Genomic DNA, 16,124 nt, shown 5'->3' on the forward strand with positions numbered 1-16,124 from the left:
ATGGTCTCTCTTGGTCCTCAGGCAACAGCTGGTACTTTCCCTCCCTCCCGCCATCCAGCATCCAGCATCCAGCATCCAGCATCCAGCATCCAGCGTCCAGCATCCAGCTGAATCTGGAATCAATACCAGTGAACTGGGTGTGAACGGAAGGAGACTGGCTCATTATTTGCCATTGTTTACTTCTGAGTGTGTGCATTCTCACCGCTTCCCATTCTGTCTCTCCTCTTTCCTTCCCACTTCTTCCCACTGGCTCAGCCACAATACAACCAGCTCATCTGCATTTGGCCCTGGAGGACATACGGACTCAGGGGAGGAGGGCAGAGGCGGCGGACGGGAGCAGCACGGCGGCGGTGACAGCGCACAGCCGGGCCGCGCCGCTGGACGCCCATGCCCGGCCCGAGCCGCCCAGGGATTGCTCATGAGGCCTCTGGCGAGCGGGAGTAGGAAGAACCGCGGCGTATCCCTGGGGCTCCTGGCCCTCTTCCTGGCCGCAGCCCGGTGTCTGCAAAGTAAGCGCGGGGAGGCAGGGAGGCTCGGGGCGCAGCGGGGGCCGGCGGGGGTGGCGCTGGGGGCGGAGAAGTGGCTGTGGGGCTCAGGGGCCCCCCTGCGGGGCGCAGCGGGGAGCGGCGGAGCTCGGCGGGGCTCGGCGGGGCTCCGGAGGGGGGCGGTGCGGACGGACGGGGGCGGCGGAGCAGCCGCTGGGCTCGGGGCGCAGCGGGGGACGGCGGGGTGGCGCGGGGAGTCGCAGCGGAGTTCGGGAGGGGGGGTGGCAGCGGGGAGGCTGGGGGCGCAGCGGAGGCCCGCGGGGCGGCGCGGGGGACAGCGGAGCTGGGGGGGCCGGCAGGGGGCGACCCGGAGGTTCCCGGAGCAGCGTGGCGGGGTTGGGGGGGGCGGTGCGGAGCTGCCGGCTGGTCCCGCGGGTCGCGGCCCCCCGGCCACAGGCCCTAGCCCACCTCGGGGACCCCGGGTGTCAGGGGACGTGCTGCTTCCCCCGGGGCTGGGCGCGTCCTCTAGGGCACCGACCGCAGGCGGAGAGACCCGGCCAAGTGGAGGCTCTCCCGGCCCGGCACCCAGGGCCACCCAGGGCCACCCAGGGCAGGTCCGGCACCGCCCGTCAAGGCGTTATCAGAGCCGGAAGCCGACGGGGAGATAAACCGGCTCCCGGCCCGGTGGCCGTCGCCTCTGCAGTATTTTCTATTTCTTTTTCCTGGAATAACCAGACTTGCCGCTGAGGTGTCCCCGACCCCAAGGGCACACGGGGCCCCGCCCCCTACGGTGGGGGATCCCTCGCCCTCCCGCAGGGTTCCCCGCTTCCCAGGACATTCTGTAGGCCTCTCCCCTTACGCAGAGGAACCACAGCCGACCCTCTTGAAGAAAGGGGGTCTGGGGGGGTTGGGTTTGGTGTTGGGGCCTGAACTCAGGCCGAAGGTGGTCCTCGCTACTGCGCACAGAGTGGCGGGCGTTGGGTGGCTCGGCCCTAGAATCTCCCTAGTGTGATGAGCCTTAATGTAACTCACAGCGGCACAAACTTCCGCCAACACAAACCACAGATCCAAACACAGCTTTCTTTCTCATCTAATCATTAACATCATTGTCATTCCCGTGTTACAGATGAGTCCGCTGAGATTCAGGGTAAGAACTGCGGGGCCGCGGGAGGTGGGAGCACCGACAGTAAGAGCTGGCACTGACTAAGCACGTGTGCGTTCACCATCCCTGGGACTCGACAAGATTTTTATCCCCGAATCCACAAGGCAACCCTCTAAGTGCTACACGATCCCTGTTTCACGAGTGAGGAAACTGAGGCACGCGGAGGTTGTTGCTTGCACAAAGTCCAAACCGGGGCAATCTGGTACTGAACCCTTACTGTGCTCTGACCAGAGCCCAGCTTGGGAAACTCGCAGATTTCAGAAACCTAGAAGGGCTGGGATAGGACACGGACCTCTGGCTGCCTATTGAGCTAGAAATAACCTTGTTAGTCGTTCAGGTCGGTGGGTGTGTTTGGCGTCCTAGTGGCCTTTCCATTGTTTCTCAACCCTCCAAACCTCTGCCAGCCGCCATTCTAACCCAACACCTACAGATGTTGCGGACACTCGGGGACCAGCCCTTTGCCGAGCTCTCACTCATGGCACCGTGTGCCTGGAGGAGGCAGGCCACCGTGGGGAAATTAGTTCACAGCCATGCCCTCAGGTGGGCCAAGGAGTGCAGAATGCAGGATGCTGCTGTCCTTGGTGTTCAGAAACCTAGTGTTTACACATTTTCTTTTCAGCTCTATCTGCATTGACAAGCAGTGATCTTGCTCTTTCCTCTTGACTGCTACCCCTACATCATCACAGAAATATTCTAGTTTGGAGGCGCCTGGGTGGCTCAGTGGTTAAAGCCTCTGCCTTCGGCTCAGGTCATGATCTCAGGGTCCTGGGATGGAGTCCCGCATCAGGGTCTCTGCTCAGCAGGGAGCCTGCCTCCTCCTCCTCTCTCTCTGCCTGCCTCTTTGTCTACTTGTGATCTGTCCAAAAAAAAAAAAAAAAAAATCTTAAAAAAAAAAAAAGAGAAATATTCTAGTTTGTACTTCGCCAGCCCTGTCCGGATGGACATTGAAATTTTCCGCGTTTAGCCCTCACGCAGGTGAAAGCAGCCCCGTCTGGCAGAATGGCAGGTTCAGTGCTAGCGAGAGGAGCGTCAGGACAGGGAAGGCTGGGGCCGCCCCCAGGATGACAGGGTAGCCCCAGGCCAAACACTTCCTTTCCACAGGGATAGTGCTCGGAAAAATGCTTGGAGGAGTAAATGAAGGATTGAGGGAGGGGTAAGGACTTTCAACCAGAAAGTCATCCAGATTTCTCCATTTCTGATCTCCACAGGAGATCTGAGGAACTCCGTGCTGGTCTGGGAGGAGGCCGCAGTCAGGAGATGTCCCCTTTCTCCATTATCACCAAGACCTGAGGACGCCTCTATATTTCATTCCCTGTAAGACTTTTCCCTTTAACATTTATGTATTTGTCCGAGAATAATTGGCATACAATGTTACAGTACCTTAAAGTGTATGCCATATTGATCTGATAATTCCATACATTACCCAGTGCTAATCACAGTAAGTGTAGTCATCATGGGTCACCAACAACATTATTCAAAAATGATTGACTGGGAACTCCTGGGGGGCTCCTTCGAATAAGCGTCCAACTCTTGATTTCCGCTCAGGTCATAATCTCAGGGTCATGAGATTGAGCTACTTGGGTTGCTTCCATATCTTTGCTGTTGTAAATGATGCTGCAGTAAACATAAGGGTACATATATCTTTTCAAATTAGTGTCTTTGTTTTCTTTGGGTAAATATCCAGCAGTGGAATTACTGAGTCATGTAATATTTCTATTTTTAATTTTTTTGAGGAACCGCCATATTGTTTTCCACAGTGGCTACACCAATTCACATTCCCACCAATGGTGCATGAGGGTTCCCTTTTCTGCACATTCTCACCAACACTTGTTATTTCTTGTCGTTCTGATACTAGACATTCTTACTTGTGCAAAGTGATATCTCACGTGGTTTTGATTTGCAGTTCCCTAATGATTAGTGATGTTGAGCATCTTTCCATGTGTCTGTTGGCCATCTGAATGTCGTCTTTGGAAAAGTGGCTATTCAGATCTGTTCAGATCTGAACACATTTCAGGCTCTTTGTTTTTTTTGGTGTTGAATTGTGTAAGTTCTTTATATATTTTGAATATTAACTCCTTATTGGTTATATCATTTGCAAATATCTTCAATAGGTTGCCTTTTTGTTTTGATGGTTTCCTTTGCTGTGCAAAAGCTTTTTATTTTGGTGTAGTCCTCCTCCTTTGTTTTGCTTTTGTTCCTGTTGTCTGAGGAGACATATCTAGAAAAATGTTGCTAAGGCTAATGTCAAGGAGATTAGTACCTCTGTTTTCTTTTCTTTTTTAAAAGGATTTTATTTATTCATTTGTCAGAGAGAGAGGGATCACAAGAAAGGGGAGCAGCAGGCAGAGGGAGAAGCAAGGATCCCAACCTGGGACTCCATCCCAGGGCTCTGAGATCATGACCTGAGCCAAAGGCAGATGCTTAATCGACTAAGTTACCCAGGTGTCCCCAGCCTCTATTTTCTTTGGTTTTATGGTTTCAGGTTTCACAAGTAAGTCTTTAATCCATTTCAGTTAATTTTTGTGTATGATTAAACGGGTGGTCCAGTTTTATTCTTTTGTGTATAGCTGTCCAGTTTTCCCAACACCATTTATTGAAAAGACTGTCTTCTTTCCATTGTACATTCTTGCCTCGTTTATTATAAGTTAATTGACCATATAATCATGTATTTCTTTCTGGTCTTTGTGTTCTGTTCTACTGATCTATGTTTCTGTTTCTGTGCTAGTACCTTACTGTTTTGTAGTATATCTTGAAATCCAGGATTGTGATACCTTCCACTTTGTTCTCTCGGGTGGCTATTTGGGGTCTTTGTGGTTCGATACAAATTTTAGGAGCAATTATTCTAATTCTGTGAAAAATGCTCTTGGCATTTTGATAGGGATTGCATTGAATCTGTAGATTGCTTTGGGTAATATGGACATTCTAATGCTATGAATTCTTCCCATGATGGTATATCTTTCCATTTGTTTGTGTAGTTCTCAATTTTTTTCATCAGTGTCTCATAGTTTTCAGGGTATAGGTCTTTCAGCTCCTTGGTTAAATTTATTCGCAGGTATTTTGTTCTTGTTGGTGCTGCTACAAATGGAACTGTTTTCATAGTTTCTCTTTCTGCTACTTCATTATTACTGTATAGAAATGCAACAGATTTTTGTATATTAATTTGTATTCTGCAACTTTACTGAGTTCATTTATCAGTTCAAATGGTTTTTTGGTGGAGTCTTTAGGAGTTTCTATATATAATATTATGTCATCTGCGAAGAGTGACCATTTTACTTCTTCCTTACCAGTATGGATCCCTTTAATTCTTTGTCTTGTCTGCTTGCTGTAGCTAGGATTTCCAGTACATTGAATCAGAGCAGTGAGAGTAGATATCCTTGTCTTGTTCTTGATCTTAGAGGAAACACTTTCAGTTTTTCACCATTGAGCATGATGTAAGCTGTGGATTTTAGGAATGGTCTTTATTATGTTGAGGTATATTCCCTCTAATCCCACTTTGTTGTGGTTTTCATCATGAACAGATATCACACTTTGTCTAGTGCCTTTTCTGCATCTATTGAGATAATCATGTGATTTTTATCCTTCCTCTTGTTAATATGATGTATCACCTTGAATGACTCGCAGATATTAAACTGCTCTTGCATCCTTGGCTTAATCCCACTTAATTGTGGTGACTGACTTTTTTACCATAGGATCGAATTCTTTTTTTTTTTTTTTTTTTTTTTTTTAGATTTTATTTATTTATTTGACAGAGCAAGAGCGCACAGGCAGGGGGAGCAGTAGAAGGAAAGGAATAAGCAGGCTCCCCACCGAGCAGGGAGCCAGACACAGGACTCGATCCCAGGTCCCCAGGACCATGACCTGAGCTGAACGAAGGCAGATGCTTAACCATCTGAGCCACCCAGGTGCCCCTGTATAGTTGAATTCTGTTTGCTAATATTTTGTTGAGGATTTTTGCATCTATGCTCATCAGAGATCCTGGCCTATAGTTCTCTCTCTCTCTCTCTCTCCCCCTCTCCCCCTCTCTTTTTTTTCTCTTTGGTAGTGTCTGTCTGATTTTGGTATCAGGATAATATCTCATGGCCTCATAGAATGAATTTAGAAGTTTTCTTTCCTCTTCTATTTTTGGAAGAATTTGAAAGAATAGGCATTAAATCTTCTTTAAATGTATCATAGAATTCACCTGTGAAGCCATCTGGTCCTGGACTTTTGTTTATTAGGAGTTTTTTGATTATGGGTTTCATTTTATTACTAGTAATTGGTCAGTTCAGGTTTTTTATTTCTTCTTGATTCAGTTGTGGAAGCATGTATGTTTCTAGGAATGTATCCATTTCTTCTAGGCTGTACAGTTTGATGGCATATACATTTTCATCATACTCTGTTATAATTCTCTGTATTTCAGTGTTGTTGGTTGTTTTTTCCCCCTCCTTCATTTCTGATTTGATTAATAGAGTCCTCTCTCTTTTTTTTCTTGATGAGTCTGGTTGATCAATTTTATCTTTTCAAAGAACCAGCTCTTGGTTTCATTAATTTTTTTTCTACTATTATTTCAGTCTTCTTCATTTATTTCTGCTGTAATCTTTATTATTTTCCTTCTTTCCACCAGCTTTGGGCTTGTTCTTCTTTTTCTGACTCCTTTATGTGTGTGGTTAGATTGTTTACTTGAGATTTTTCTTGTTTCTTGAGGTAAATCTGTTGCCATAAACTTCCCTCTTGGAACCGCTTTTCTCTGTCCCAAAGATTTTGGACAGTGGTATTTTCATTTGCATTTGTCTCCGTGGATTTTTTTTTCCCCATTCCTTTTTGATTTCTTCATTGAGTTCTTTAGTGGCATGTTGTTCAGCCTCCAGGCATTTGTGTTTTTCCAGTGTTTTTCTTGTAATTGATTCCTAGTTTCATATGGTTGTGGAAAAGATGCTTGATATAACTTCAGTCTCCTCAAATTCACTGAGACTTGTTTTGTGGCATACTATGTGATCTGTCCTGGAGAATGTTCCATGTGCCATTGAAAGAATATGCAGTCTGTTGTTTTGGAATGTTCTGTACATATTCGTTAGTCTATCCGGTCTAATGTGTTGTTCAAAGCCACTATTTCCTAGTTGATTTTCTGTCTGGATGCTCTGTCCATTGATGTATGTGGTGTGTTAAAGTCCCCTACTATCCCTGTATTAAGTTAATGTCTTCCTTTGTGTCTCATAATAGTTGCTTTATGTATTTGGGAACTCTATGTTGGGTGCATTGATATTTACAATTGTTCTATCCTCTTGTTGGATTGATAGCTTTAGCATTATGTAGTGTCCTTTTATCTCTTGCTACAGTCTTCATTTTAAAGCTTATTAATGTCTGATAGAAGTATTGCTATCCTGGCTTTTTTTCCCCCCCTCCATTTGAATGGTTTTTGGTTTTGTTTTGTTTGTTTTGTTTTGTTTTTTAGAAAGAGATTGTGTGAGCCAGCATGGTGGAGGGAAATCTTTTGTATGACTTTGTAACTGATTAATCTACTGCTTTGCCATATGTTTGCTTTTACTCGTGAAATTTTTTCCCTTTCACAATTTTTTTACTTCTAGCGATGGCCTTTTCTTTCCACTCAAAGAATTCCCTTTAATATTTCTTGTAAGACTGGTTTAGTGGTGATGAACTCCTTTAACTTTTCTTTTTCTAGGAAACTCTCTCCTTCTATTCTGAATGATTACTTTGCCAGGTAGGGTATTTTTGGTTGTAAGTTTTTCCCTTTGTCACTCTCTGGCCTGCAAAATTTCTGCTAAGAAATCAGCTGATAGCTATATGGAGTTACCCTTGGATGTAACTGTTTACTTTTTTCTTGCTGCTTTTTTTTTTTTTTTTACTTTTGTTCCCCCTTATTTTATTTTATTTTTTTATAATTTTATTTATTTTTTTATAAACATATAATGTATTATTAGACCCAGGGGTACAGGTCTGTGAATCGCCAGGTTTACACACTCACCATAGCACATACCCTCCCCAGTGTCCATAACCCCACCACCCTCTCCTTACCCCCTTCCCCTAGCCCCTCTCAGTTTGTTTTGTGACATTAAGAGTCTCTTACGGTTTGTCTCTCTCCTGATCCCATCTTGTTTCATTTATTCTTTTCCTACCCCCCAAGCCCTCCACATTGCATCTCCACTTCCTCATATCAGGAGGATCATATGATAGTTGTCTTTCTCTGATTGACTTATTTCGCTAAGCATAATACCCTCTAGTTCCATCCACATGGTCACAAATGGCAAGATTTCGTTTCTTTTGATGGCTGCATAGTATTCCATTTATATATATACCACATCTTCTTTATCCACTCATCTGTTGATGGACATCTAGGTTCTTTGCATAGTTTGGCTATTGCGGATATTGCTGCTATAAACTTTCTGGTGTTTCTTGCTGCTTTTAAAATTAAAAGTTCAATTACTTTTTTGTCATTTTAAGATTTTATTTATTTACTTAAGAAGGAGAGAGAGCATGTGTGTGTGTGAGTGGGGGGAGGGACAGAAGGAGAGGAGGAGGGAAAGAATCCTAAGCAGACTCTACAGAGTGCAGAGCCCTACACAGGACTTGGTTCCTCAACCCTGGGACCATGACCTGAGCCAAAACCAAGACTTGGACGCTCAACTGACTGAACCATCTAGGCACCCCTACTTTGGGTCATTTTAATTATTATGTGCCTCAGTGTGAACCTCTGGGAATTAGTCTTATTAGGGGCTCTCTTTGCTTCCTGGATCCGGATGTCTGTGTCCTTCCCCAGATTAGCTGTTATTTCTTCAAATAAGTCTTCTGCCCTCTTGTCCCTCTCTTCTCCTTCTAGGATCCCTATAATGCAAATGTTATTACACTTGATTATTTCACAGAGTTCCCTAAACCTGTTCTCATTTATCATTATTTTTCTTCTTTTTTGCTGTTTAGTTTGGTTGCTTTTCATTGCCCCGTCTGCTGTAGGACTTTCTTTTTTATTTATTTTTTAAATATTTTATTTAGTTAGTTGACAGAGAAAGAGAGTGAGACAGCACAAGCAGGGGGAGCAGCAGGCAGAGAGAGAGGCAGACTGCACTGAGCAGGGATCCTGAAGAGGGGCTTGATCCCAGGATCCTGGGATCATGACCTGAGCCAAAGGCAGACGCTTAAGTGACTGATTCATTCAGGCGTCCCCGCTGCAGGACTTTTTAAAAAATATATTTTAAATTGTCTAAAGTCAGGATGTATCTAGTCAATAGCTTTGCTATAATCTCTGTTGGCCTGGACTGAAGTCGGGCCCTTCCTGAGAGGATGTGTGTTGCTTCTGTCCATAGCCAGAGGCAGCTTATCTGGGGAGTAGGAAGGACTTCTTGTAGGAGGTGAGGCTGAGTCTTGAAATAGGAGTACGTGTATACAATAGGGCAAGATGGAGAAGAGAATTCTAGGTATACAGCAGGCACTCAAAAAATAGGTATACTGTTCCTTCTGGGGCCTGACAGGGTCTAGACATGCTAAACAACAACAACAACAAACAGAAGAGGAAGTGGGCATCTGCCTTAGCAAGCATCTACCAGGATCTTGGCAGAAACCCCGCTCCACAATCCTGGTGATACTAAGCCTCCCTGGTCCAGTGCATTCAGAACCCTGGTCTGCCCGCAACTGCGTTTTCCCTGGAAAATGGGCTTGTGGCAGGAATGTATTTATTTATCAAGAAAAAATGAGTAGGAGAGAGGCTAGATTGGCAAGTTCAGAGTTGGAAAATAATTTTCTCCTGTCACTGGTTTGCTGGGCGGGGGATGCATCCGTCAGCCCTGTGGGCATAGGGGAATGACACAGTGGACCGTAAGGGGAGCACAGGACGTTCCTCCTTCACATGTGGTGCAGGAAGCATGTTGGCCTTTCCCTGTGCTGAGGTGCACCCTGGCGGAGCTCAGGCCTGTGCCCTGCAGACCCCACAGGAGACATCCCCGGGAATCCCTAGTCGGCAGAAGAGGAAGAGTCTGGGTCCCAGTCCCAGTACTGGCTGTAAACGCTGGATGCAGACAAGTCACCTTCCTCCTCTGAGTGCACATGGCAAGGAGGGTGGGCAGGCTTGGTGCTTCTCCACCAAGGTTGCACATTAGAAGCATCTGGGGAGCTTGTGAGAAGTAAGGACGCTCACAACCTACTCTATAGAGTGAAGTGGGTGTCTCCAAGGGCAGGACCCCATACTGCTTTGCTTTGATTTTAAGCTCCTTGGGTGAGTCTAATGCGTGGCAAGGCTGTGTCCCTGGACTAGGCTATTTCTGGGTCCCTTCCCTTAGTCTTGTCGTAGGGAAAGAGCCTGTTACAAAGTGTGCGTAGTTTCTTCCACCTTCTGTTCTCAGGAGGCCCACCATTGTGGAGCTGAGTCTCACTGACATCTTTTTTTCTTTCAAGATTTGTTGATTTACTTTTTAGAGAGAGAGAGAGAGAGCATGAGCAGGAGGGGAAAGGGAGGAGGAGTGAGAATCTTGAGCCGACTCTGCACGGAGCATGGAGTCTGATGTGGGACTTGATCTCATGACCCTGAGATCATGACCTGAGCAGACATCCAGAGTCTGTCAGTTAAGGGACTGCACCACCCAGGCACCTGTCACTTATGTCTTATTCATGGTTTTATCCTGACAAACCTATAGATATTTCCCACTTGGCTTAGGGTAGGAGACAAGGCTGCTTTGCTGGGGAGTTATGTTTGCTCAGTAAACAGTTCCTGAAGGGCGCCTGGATGGCTCAGTCAGTCAAGCGTCTGCCATTGGCTCTGGTCATGATCCCAGGGTCCTGGGATGGAGCCCCGCAGCAGGTTCCTTGCTCAGCGGGAAGCCTGCTTCTCTTGTAAGGGCCTATTTAGCCACAGCAGCCCCACCTCGGTTGAACAGCCATTTTGTTGTTTATGCAGTAAAACTTAAACTGACCCCGCCCCCCTAGGGGAACTTACTTAAAAGCAAGTCGGGGAAACCAGTCCCAGGTAACAAAGCCCAAATACAAGGGTGGGTCAGGTCAGGTAGTGATCACAGCCCGAATGCAGGGATGGGTAGGGTCAGTGGAGACATCCAATCAGGAAAGCGCACATACTGTCTCCCTAGCTACCAAGGAGTGTGGGCCCCGCCTTTTGGGCGCCAATTCTCACCAAGGTGATAGGCTAGTTCAAATGTGTACTATGGGGTGAATTGTAATTCAATTGGCCACCCGTGTGTGACCTAGCATGACTGTGCAGCTTTCTCTGTGTGTTGCAATCTCATTGGCCACCTGTGTGTGGCCAGGCCCAACCACATGGCCTTTGCTCTATAAAAGTTAGTCTGTGAGGCAGGGAGGGGTCGCGCTCTCTGTAAGAGGTGTGGCCCTGGCCGGTCGGTTTGATTCTCGATGCTTGGTGCGAAATAAAGCTTTGCTTGACCTTCACTTTGTATCAGTCTCGCTCCTTTAATCACGGACCCATTATTGGGGGACCCAACATTGGGAACCCAGCAGTCTCTCTCCCAGTCCCTTTGTTTGTGTCTCTCTCGCTGTGTCTCTCTCTGTCAAATGAAAAAATAAAATCTTTAAGAAAAAAAATAGCTCCTGAGTACCTACTGTGTGAGATATCCTGTGCCCACAGCCAAGGATATTCGGCTGTAGGGGATGACATGGCCCGGGGGCAAAGTCAGATTCCAGCCTGATGATTCGATGTTGAGGCCCTGGAGGCACAAGAGAAAGAGATTTACTTCCATTGGTTGGAGTTGGGAAGAGTTCTAGAAGTTGAACAGTAAGCCTGGGAGGCCGAGTAGGAGGTTGCCAAGGAAGGAGAAAGTTCTGAGCAACGGGAAATCACAGACACACCTTTGCCATCTCTTCTCCCTTTGTGCCAGTAGCAGGGGGATTGTTCTTTAGTTAAACTTGGTTAAATTTAATTAAATTTCTTCTTATTTCATCTTATAAGTTCCTTAGCAGGTAAAAGAATGGAGCTTGGGAAGACTTTGGATCTTAGGTGGAAGGTGCTGGAGTAGTTCCCCTGATAGACCCTTACCCTGGTGCTAGAGACTCAGGAGGGAGGTGTGGGTCCCTTGGCACCAAGCATGACTAGGGGACCTACGTGAGGCTCCCCTGATGATTTCCCCTTCTGCACCTATATCAGATAGATCCCTGCCTCAGGCTCCCCGGGGGAATGGATCGCAGACCCGCTCTTTCTTGTTGCCATCAATCACACCTACCACGCCCAGGATTTCAGGGGTTGTGGAACCAGAGCTTACTCATCCAGGTCAAGGGGACTGTGACAGCCCCAGCCTGAACGAGCTGTCCACCCATCCTATCACACCCTGGGAGCGCTCACCTGCTCCTTCCAGCAGGGAGATGGGCGTCATTCCTCTAATGTGAATGCACAGCAGGCTGGGAACTGTGCCCCTGGAGCGCCAGGGTTGGGGGGGGCCCTCAAGGGAGCACACACCTGAGACAGGCAGGAGCCATCTCCCCACTGAGAAAGAGGAGACAGAGTCCCAGAGTGGGCCATCGTCTGGTGAGCTGGAATTGGGTGGTGCAGAGTCTTGAGATGGGGATGGAAAAGTGAGTTGAGAGCAGAGCCAGAAGAGACACGGCCAGGTGTGTGGTCTAGAAAGATCACTTAGAATAGCCTCCAGCAGACTGAAGAGCAGAAAAGCAGTCTGTCCTGAGTTTTTCTGATTGTTAGTCACAGTCACAAGACAATACCGTGTGTGGCCGTGTATTGAGCTCATGCTTTGCGGTAAGTACTGCAGAGGCGACTTCTGTTCACCCGCGTCATCCTGCAAACAGGTGCAATTCGCGCCCATTTTACAAGTAAAAACTGAGGCTCAGGGCGGTTGAAGAACTCGCCCAGAGATATTCATTCCATTAGGTGCTTACGAAAAGCCCACGCGGCCAGGCACTGACCTGGGCCCCCAACAGCGAACAAGGCAGACCCACCCCTGGGTTCAGAGCTCACAGCTGATCTAGAAGGATAAGCCATTCATCAAGAGGAATTACAGGGGATTGGGGTAAGTGTGTTGCTAGGAACAGATGTTACGGGAACACAAGGCTGGGAACCTAACCGGGTGTTGAGAGATTAGGGAAGGCTTCCTGGAAGAAGTGATGTTTAAACTAAAATCTTCAGGATGAAGAGGAATTGGCCCTTTAGTCTCTCTGAAGGAGCATCTTCGTACCCTAACCGCGGTACCCCGTCAGGAGTGTGCCTGAATCCTGTGATTGCTCTGTACCCCTCTGCCAGGGGCTTTTAGTCATCCTAGAAGTTCCCAAAGAACTGTTGGGATGTCACCGCATCTTGTCTCTTCCTTAGTCCTCTGTGCCACACACATTACCTGCAGAGGTGCCTAAGAACCCCACTTTCCAGTTCCCCAGGCTGGGCACTGGTCCAGGACGGACCATGAGTCATACAGCCCGTGGCTATTCAGAAGAGTTCAGCATCCCAGCAAGGGCGGCTCTTGCTTCTGGTAGGAAGATTCCAGGAGGAACTCCACCAGGAGGAGTTTCAGGTCATCCAGGCTCTTAGCACACTTCCACAAGGAAATCACAGATTTACAAATGCCCATTCCAGTCTATACCTGCTGTGTGATTTGAGGCTGGAAGAACCAGGCTCCACCACCAACACGCCAGCTCCCGGTCTCAAATATACGGCTTCAATCCGTGCTCCGATTCCAGCTTCTGCTTACACACCCCGGGGGATGGGGAGCTCACTACCTCAGTGAGCAGCTCCATGGCTCTTCAAAGAATTTTCATTAATTTTAGCTGCTATTTATTGAGCGATCACCAAGTGTTAGAAACTGTGCTAAGCTCCCCACCTGTATTGTCTCACTGAAACCTCATTCTGCTGCAGGAGGTGAGCACAGCACTATTACAATATATTTATTTTATAAGTACAGTAACAGAGGGTGACAGAAACTAAGGAATTTACCCCCAGGTCAGGCTGTTGCTGGCAGACCTAAATTTTGACCCCAGAGTCCATGAATGCATCCATTATACCCACACAGCCTCAATTCTGTTTATCAGAACCTGCTGGCAATGACCAGTGGGCCCACGTCTTCCTTCTCCAGGATGAGAAGTTTGACAGCAGAGGCAGGTCCCCTGCGTGGCATAAGTGGTGTAAGCGGGGTTCAGAAGGAGAGGAGGGGCTGGGCTACGGGGATATTGGGAGCATCCTCAGTGCCCCCTGTGCCCAAAGGGCTTGCAGAATCATAACTGCCAAAGTTCTAACCGCGTGGTCCTGGGACCAGCAGCAGTGTCACCTAGAAACTTGTTAGAAATGCCAACTCTGAGGCCTCACCCCTAACCTACTGAAGGAGAAATGGGAGGGGCCAGCCACTTCATTTTCACAAGCCCTTTAGGGACTCTGATGCCCTCACATGTCGAGTACAACCACATTATAGCTCTGGAGGATGCGGAGGGTAGTGGAATTCCTCCCTAACCCCAAAGCATTGCTAGAAATTATAAAGTTTGAGGGATGCCAGAAAAATTCTTTCCCCCTCATAGCTCACTGCAAGGGCTGATGCAGGTGCCTCAAACGTTCCGCTCACACCTGGCAGCCCGTCTTTGCTTTGACTTGAGGCTTTGTCAGTGCCCCCTGTGAAGGCCTGGGAGCTCCAGCTGCTAACCCCTTAGCGTGGTTTCACTCAGTCGTTACCAGTCTTGGCTGCACAGTGGGGACTTTTAAGAACCACAGGGGCCTCGAATCCTTCTCCCACACCACCCCCAAAGATTCTGAATTCAGTAGTCTGGGGTAGGAATTTTTTTTTTTTTTTTAAGATTTTCTTTACTTATTTGAGAGAGAGAGGGCACACAAAGAAGGGGAGCTGCGGGCAGAGGTTGAGGGAGAAGCAGGCTCCCCGCTGAGCAGGGAGCCTGACCTAGGGCTCCATCCCAGGACCCTGAGATCATGACCTGAGCCAGACACAGATGCTTAACCTACTGAGCCACCCAGGCGGCCCCGGGATGGGATGCTCAAAAGCTTCCGCCAGGTGATCTAATGTTCAGTTGAGGATGTCAGGGTTCCATCAGGACCCTCAGCTGTGGTGGAATGAGTAGATGAGGTCCTGTGGCCCATCTTGTGCAGTCTGCTGCGGCCGGGAGCCTGGCTGAAAGGCCCTCTCTGGGGGCGAGTTGGGGGGGCTCTGAGAGTCCCTGCAGCACCTCAAGGACCAAATTAACAATAGCCTTCCACACAGAGTGAGTGACCCAAGCTGGTGCCCTATAAATATTACTCCCTTCACTTCCCTGCCCACGTGCTTATAGAATGAAAGGGTGGATTGAATCCTCGGGGCTTGGAATCCGGGCTTTGTCTGGGTGAGAAATCAGGGAAGGGAGGTCCTTCTGTGACCTTTGGAATTGTTCCTAGGTGTCAAGTTCTCACACCCACATGGTTTGGGGTTTGTTTTTAATTGGATCATTGACAACTGAATGGTGATGGTCCCTAATTACAAATGAGGAACTGGCGGGTCAGAGAGGGAAAGGGCTGTGCAGAGCGATGGAGCCTGGGTGTGGTGCCGTCCATACGGCACCCAGCTCTCTTGGTTACCTGGCGTGTGAGGTCACTGGGCTCCCCCAGCCCACACCCTGCCCTCCTCTGCCACCCTCTGCTCCCACCGGCAGCTGTGCTCTTCCAGCATCTGAGGAAAAGCCAGAGCTACCGTCTTAGAAAGTCGGAGACGCTTCCACGGTGTGGACCGAGAAGGAGCCAGGAGGGGACACCAGGATACCTGGTGAGTCTGGGGGCCCAGAAGGTACAAGTGTGTTTCAAGCAGGAGAGGTGGGCCGCAGTGCCCAGCTAAGCGTGAAGAGGAATTTGGAGTTCTAAAGAGATTGGAGGGAACTGGTCAGAGTAATCACGGAAGAGGGAGTCAATTTACATGAAAAAAGCCATTGTGAGATTCGCAGTAGGGAGGGCCATCTTGAATGTGATATTCTGAACGTTCTGGAAACTGGGCTTTGTTGTGGGAGTGTCTGCTGTGGGACGGTCTCCCACGGTGTTGACTGCTCAAGTTTGAGCAGAGAGGAAGTAGAGCGTTGTTGACCCAGGTCTGTGCAGATATGAAAACACAGAGGGCAATGGTCTAAGTCTAAGGAACTAACCAGAGTGCTTGGAACACCACGGGCTTTGGAAGCCAGCCTGACTGCGGAGGGGAGTGAGGATTACGGATTAGGAGAGTGGCAGGAGTCGGAGGGGAAGGATTGATGAGGCCAGTGGGAGCAGTTGACCAGTAAACAGAAATGAGAGAGGGCTGTGGTCAGAGTGGCTATTTCCTCTGGAGGCTGAGAATGTTCTGGTAGGCAAAGATGCTGGATGGGGCGTCCAGGGGGCTGTTGGAGGTATTTACAAAGATGCCATACCCCCCACCCCAGCAGAGTTGCTAACATGTTTGAAAATTGAAGAAGAAAGATTGGGGTGGGGGCGTCTGGGTGGGTTAGTCTGTCAAGTGGCTGCCTTCGGGGCTCAGGTCATGATCTCAGGGTCCTGGGATCCAGCCCCATGTCAGTTGGCAAGGAGTGCGCTTCTC

The 16,124-nt window shown here is 48.3% G+C and overlaps 1 protein-coding gene across 1 annotated transcript in view; it reads left to right on the top strand.

The window, feature by feature from the left end:
• The first annotated feature begins 369 nt into the window (after positions 1-369).
• VSTM5 (V-set and transmembrane domain containing 5) overlaps positions 370-16,124 on the top strand; it is a 34,485-nt gene continuing 18,730 nt past the window's right edge. Inside the window, exon 1 of the mRNA XM_032852793.1 lies at positions 370-509. Coding sequence (XP_032708684.1) covers positions 419-509 — 91 coding nt within the window. The 5' untranslated portion in view covers positions 370-418. The remainder of the gene's footprint in view (positions 510-16,124) is intronic.

Source organism: Lontra canadensis, unplaced genomic scaffold, assembly GCF_010015895.1.
Source record: "Lontra canadensis isolate GAN:19392208 unplaced genomic scaffold, GSC_riverotter_1.0 scaffold7, whole genome shotgun sequence".
Classification (NCBI taxonomy): domain Eukaryota; kingdom Metazoa; phylum Chordata; class Mammalia; order Carnivora; family Mustelidae; genus Lontra; species Lontra canadensis.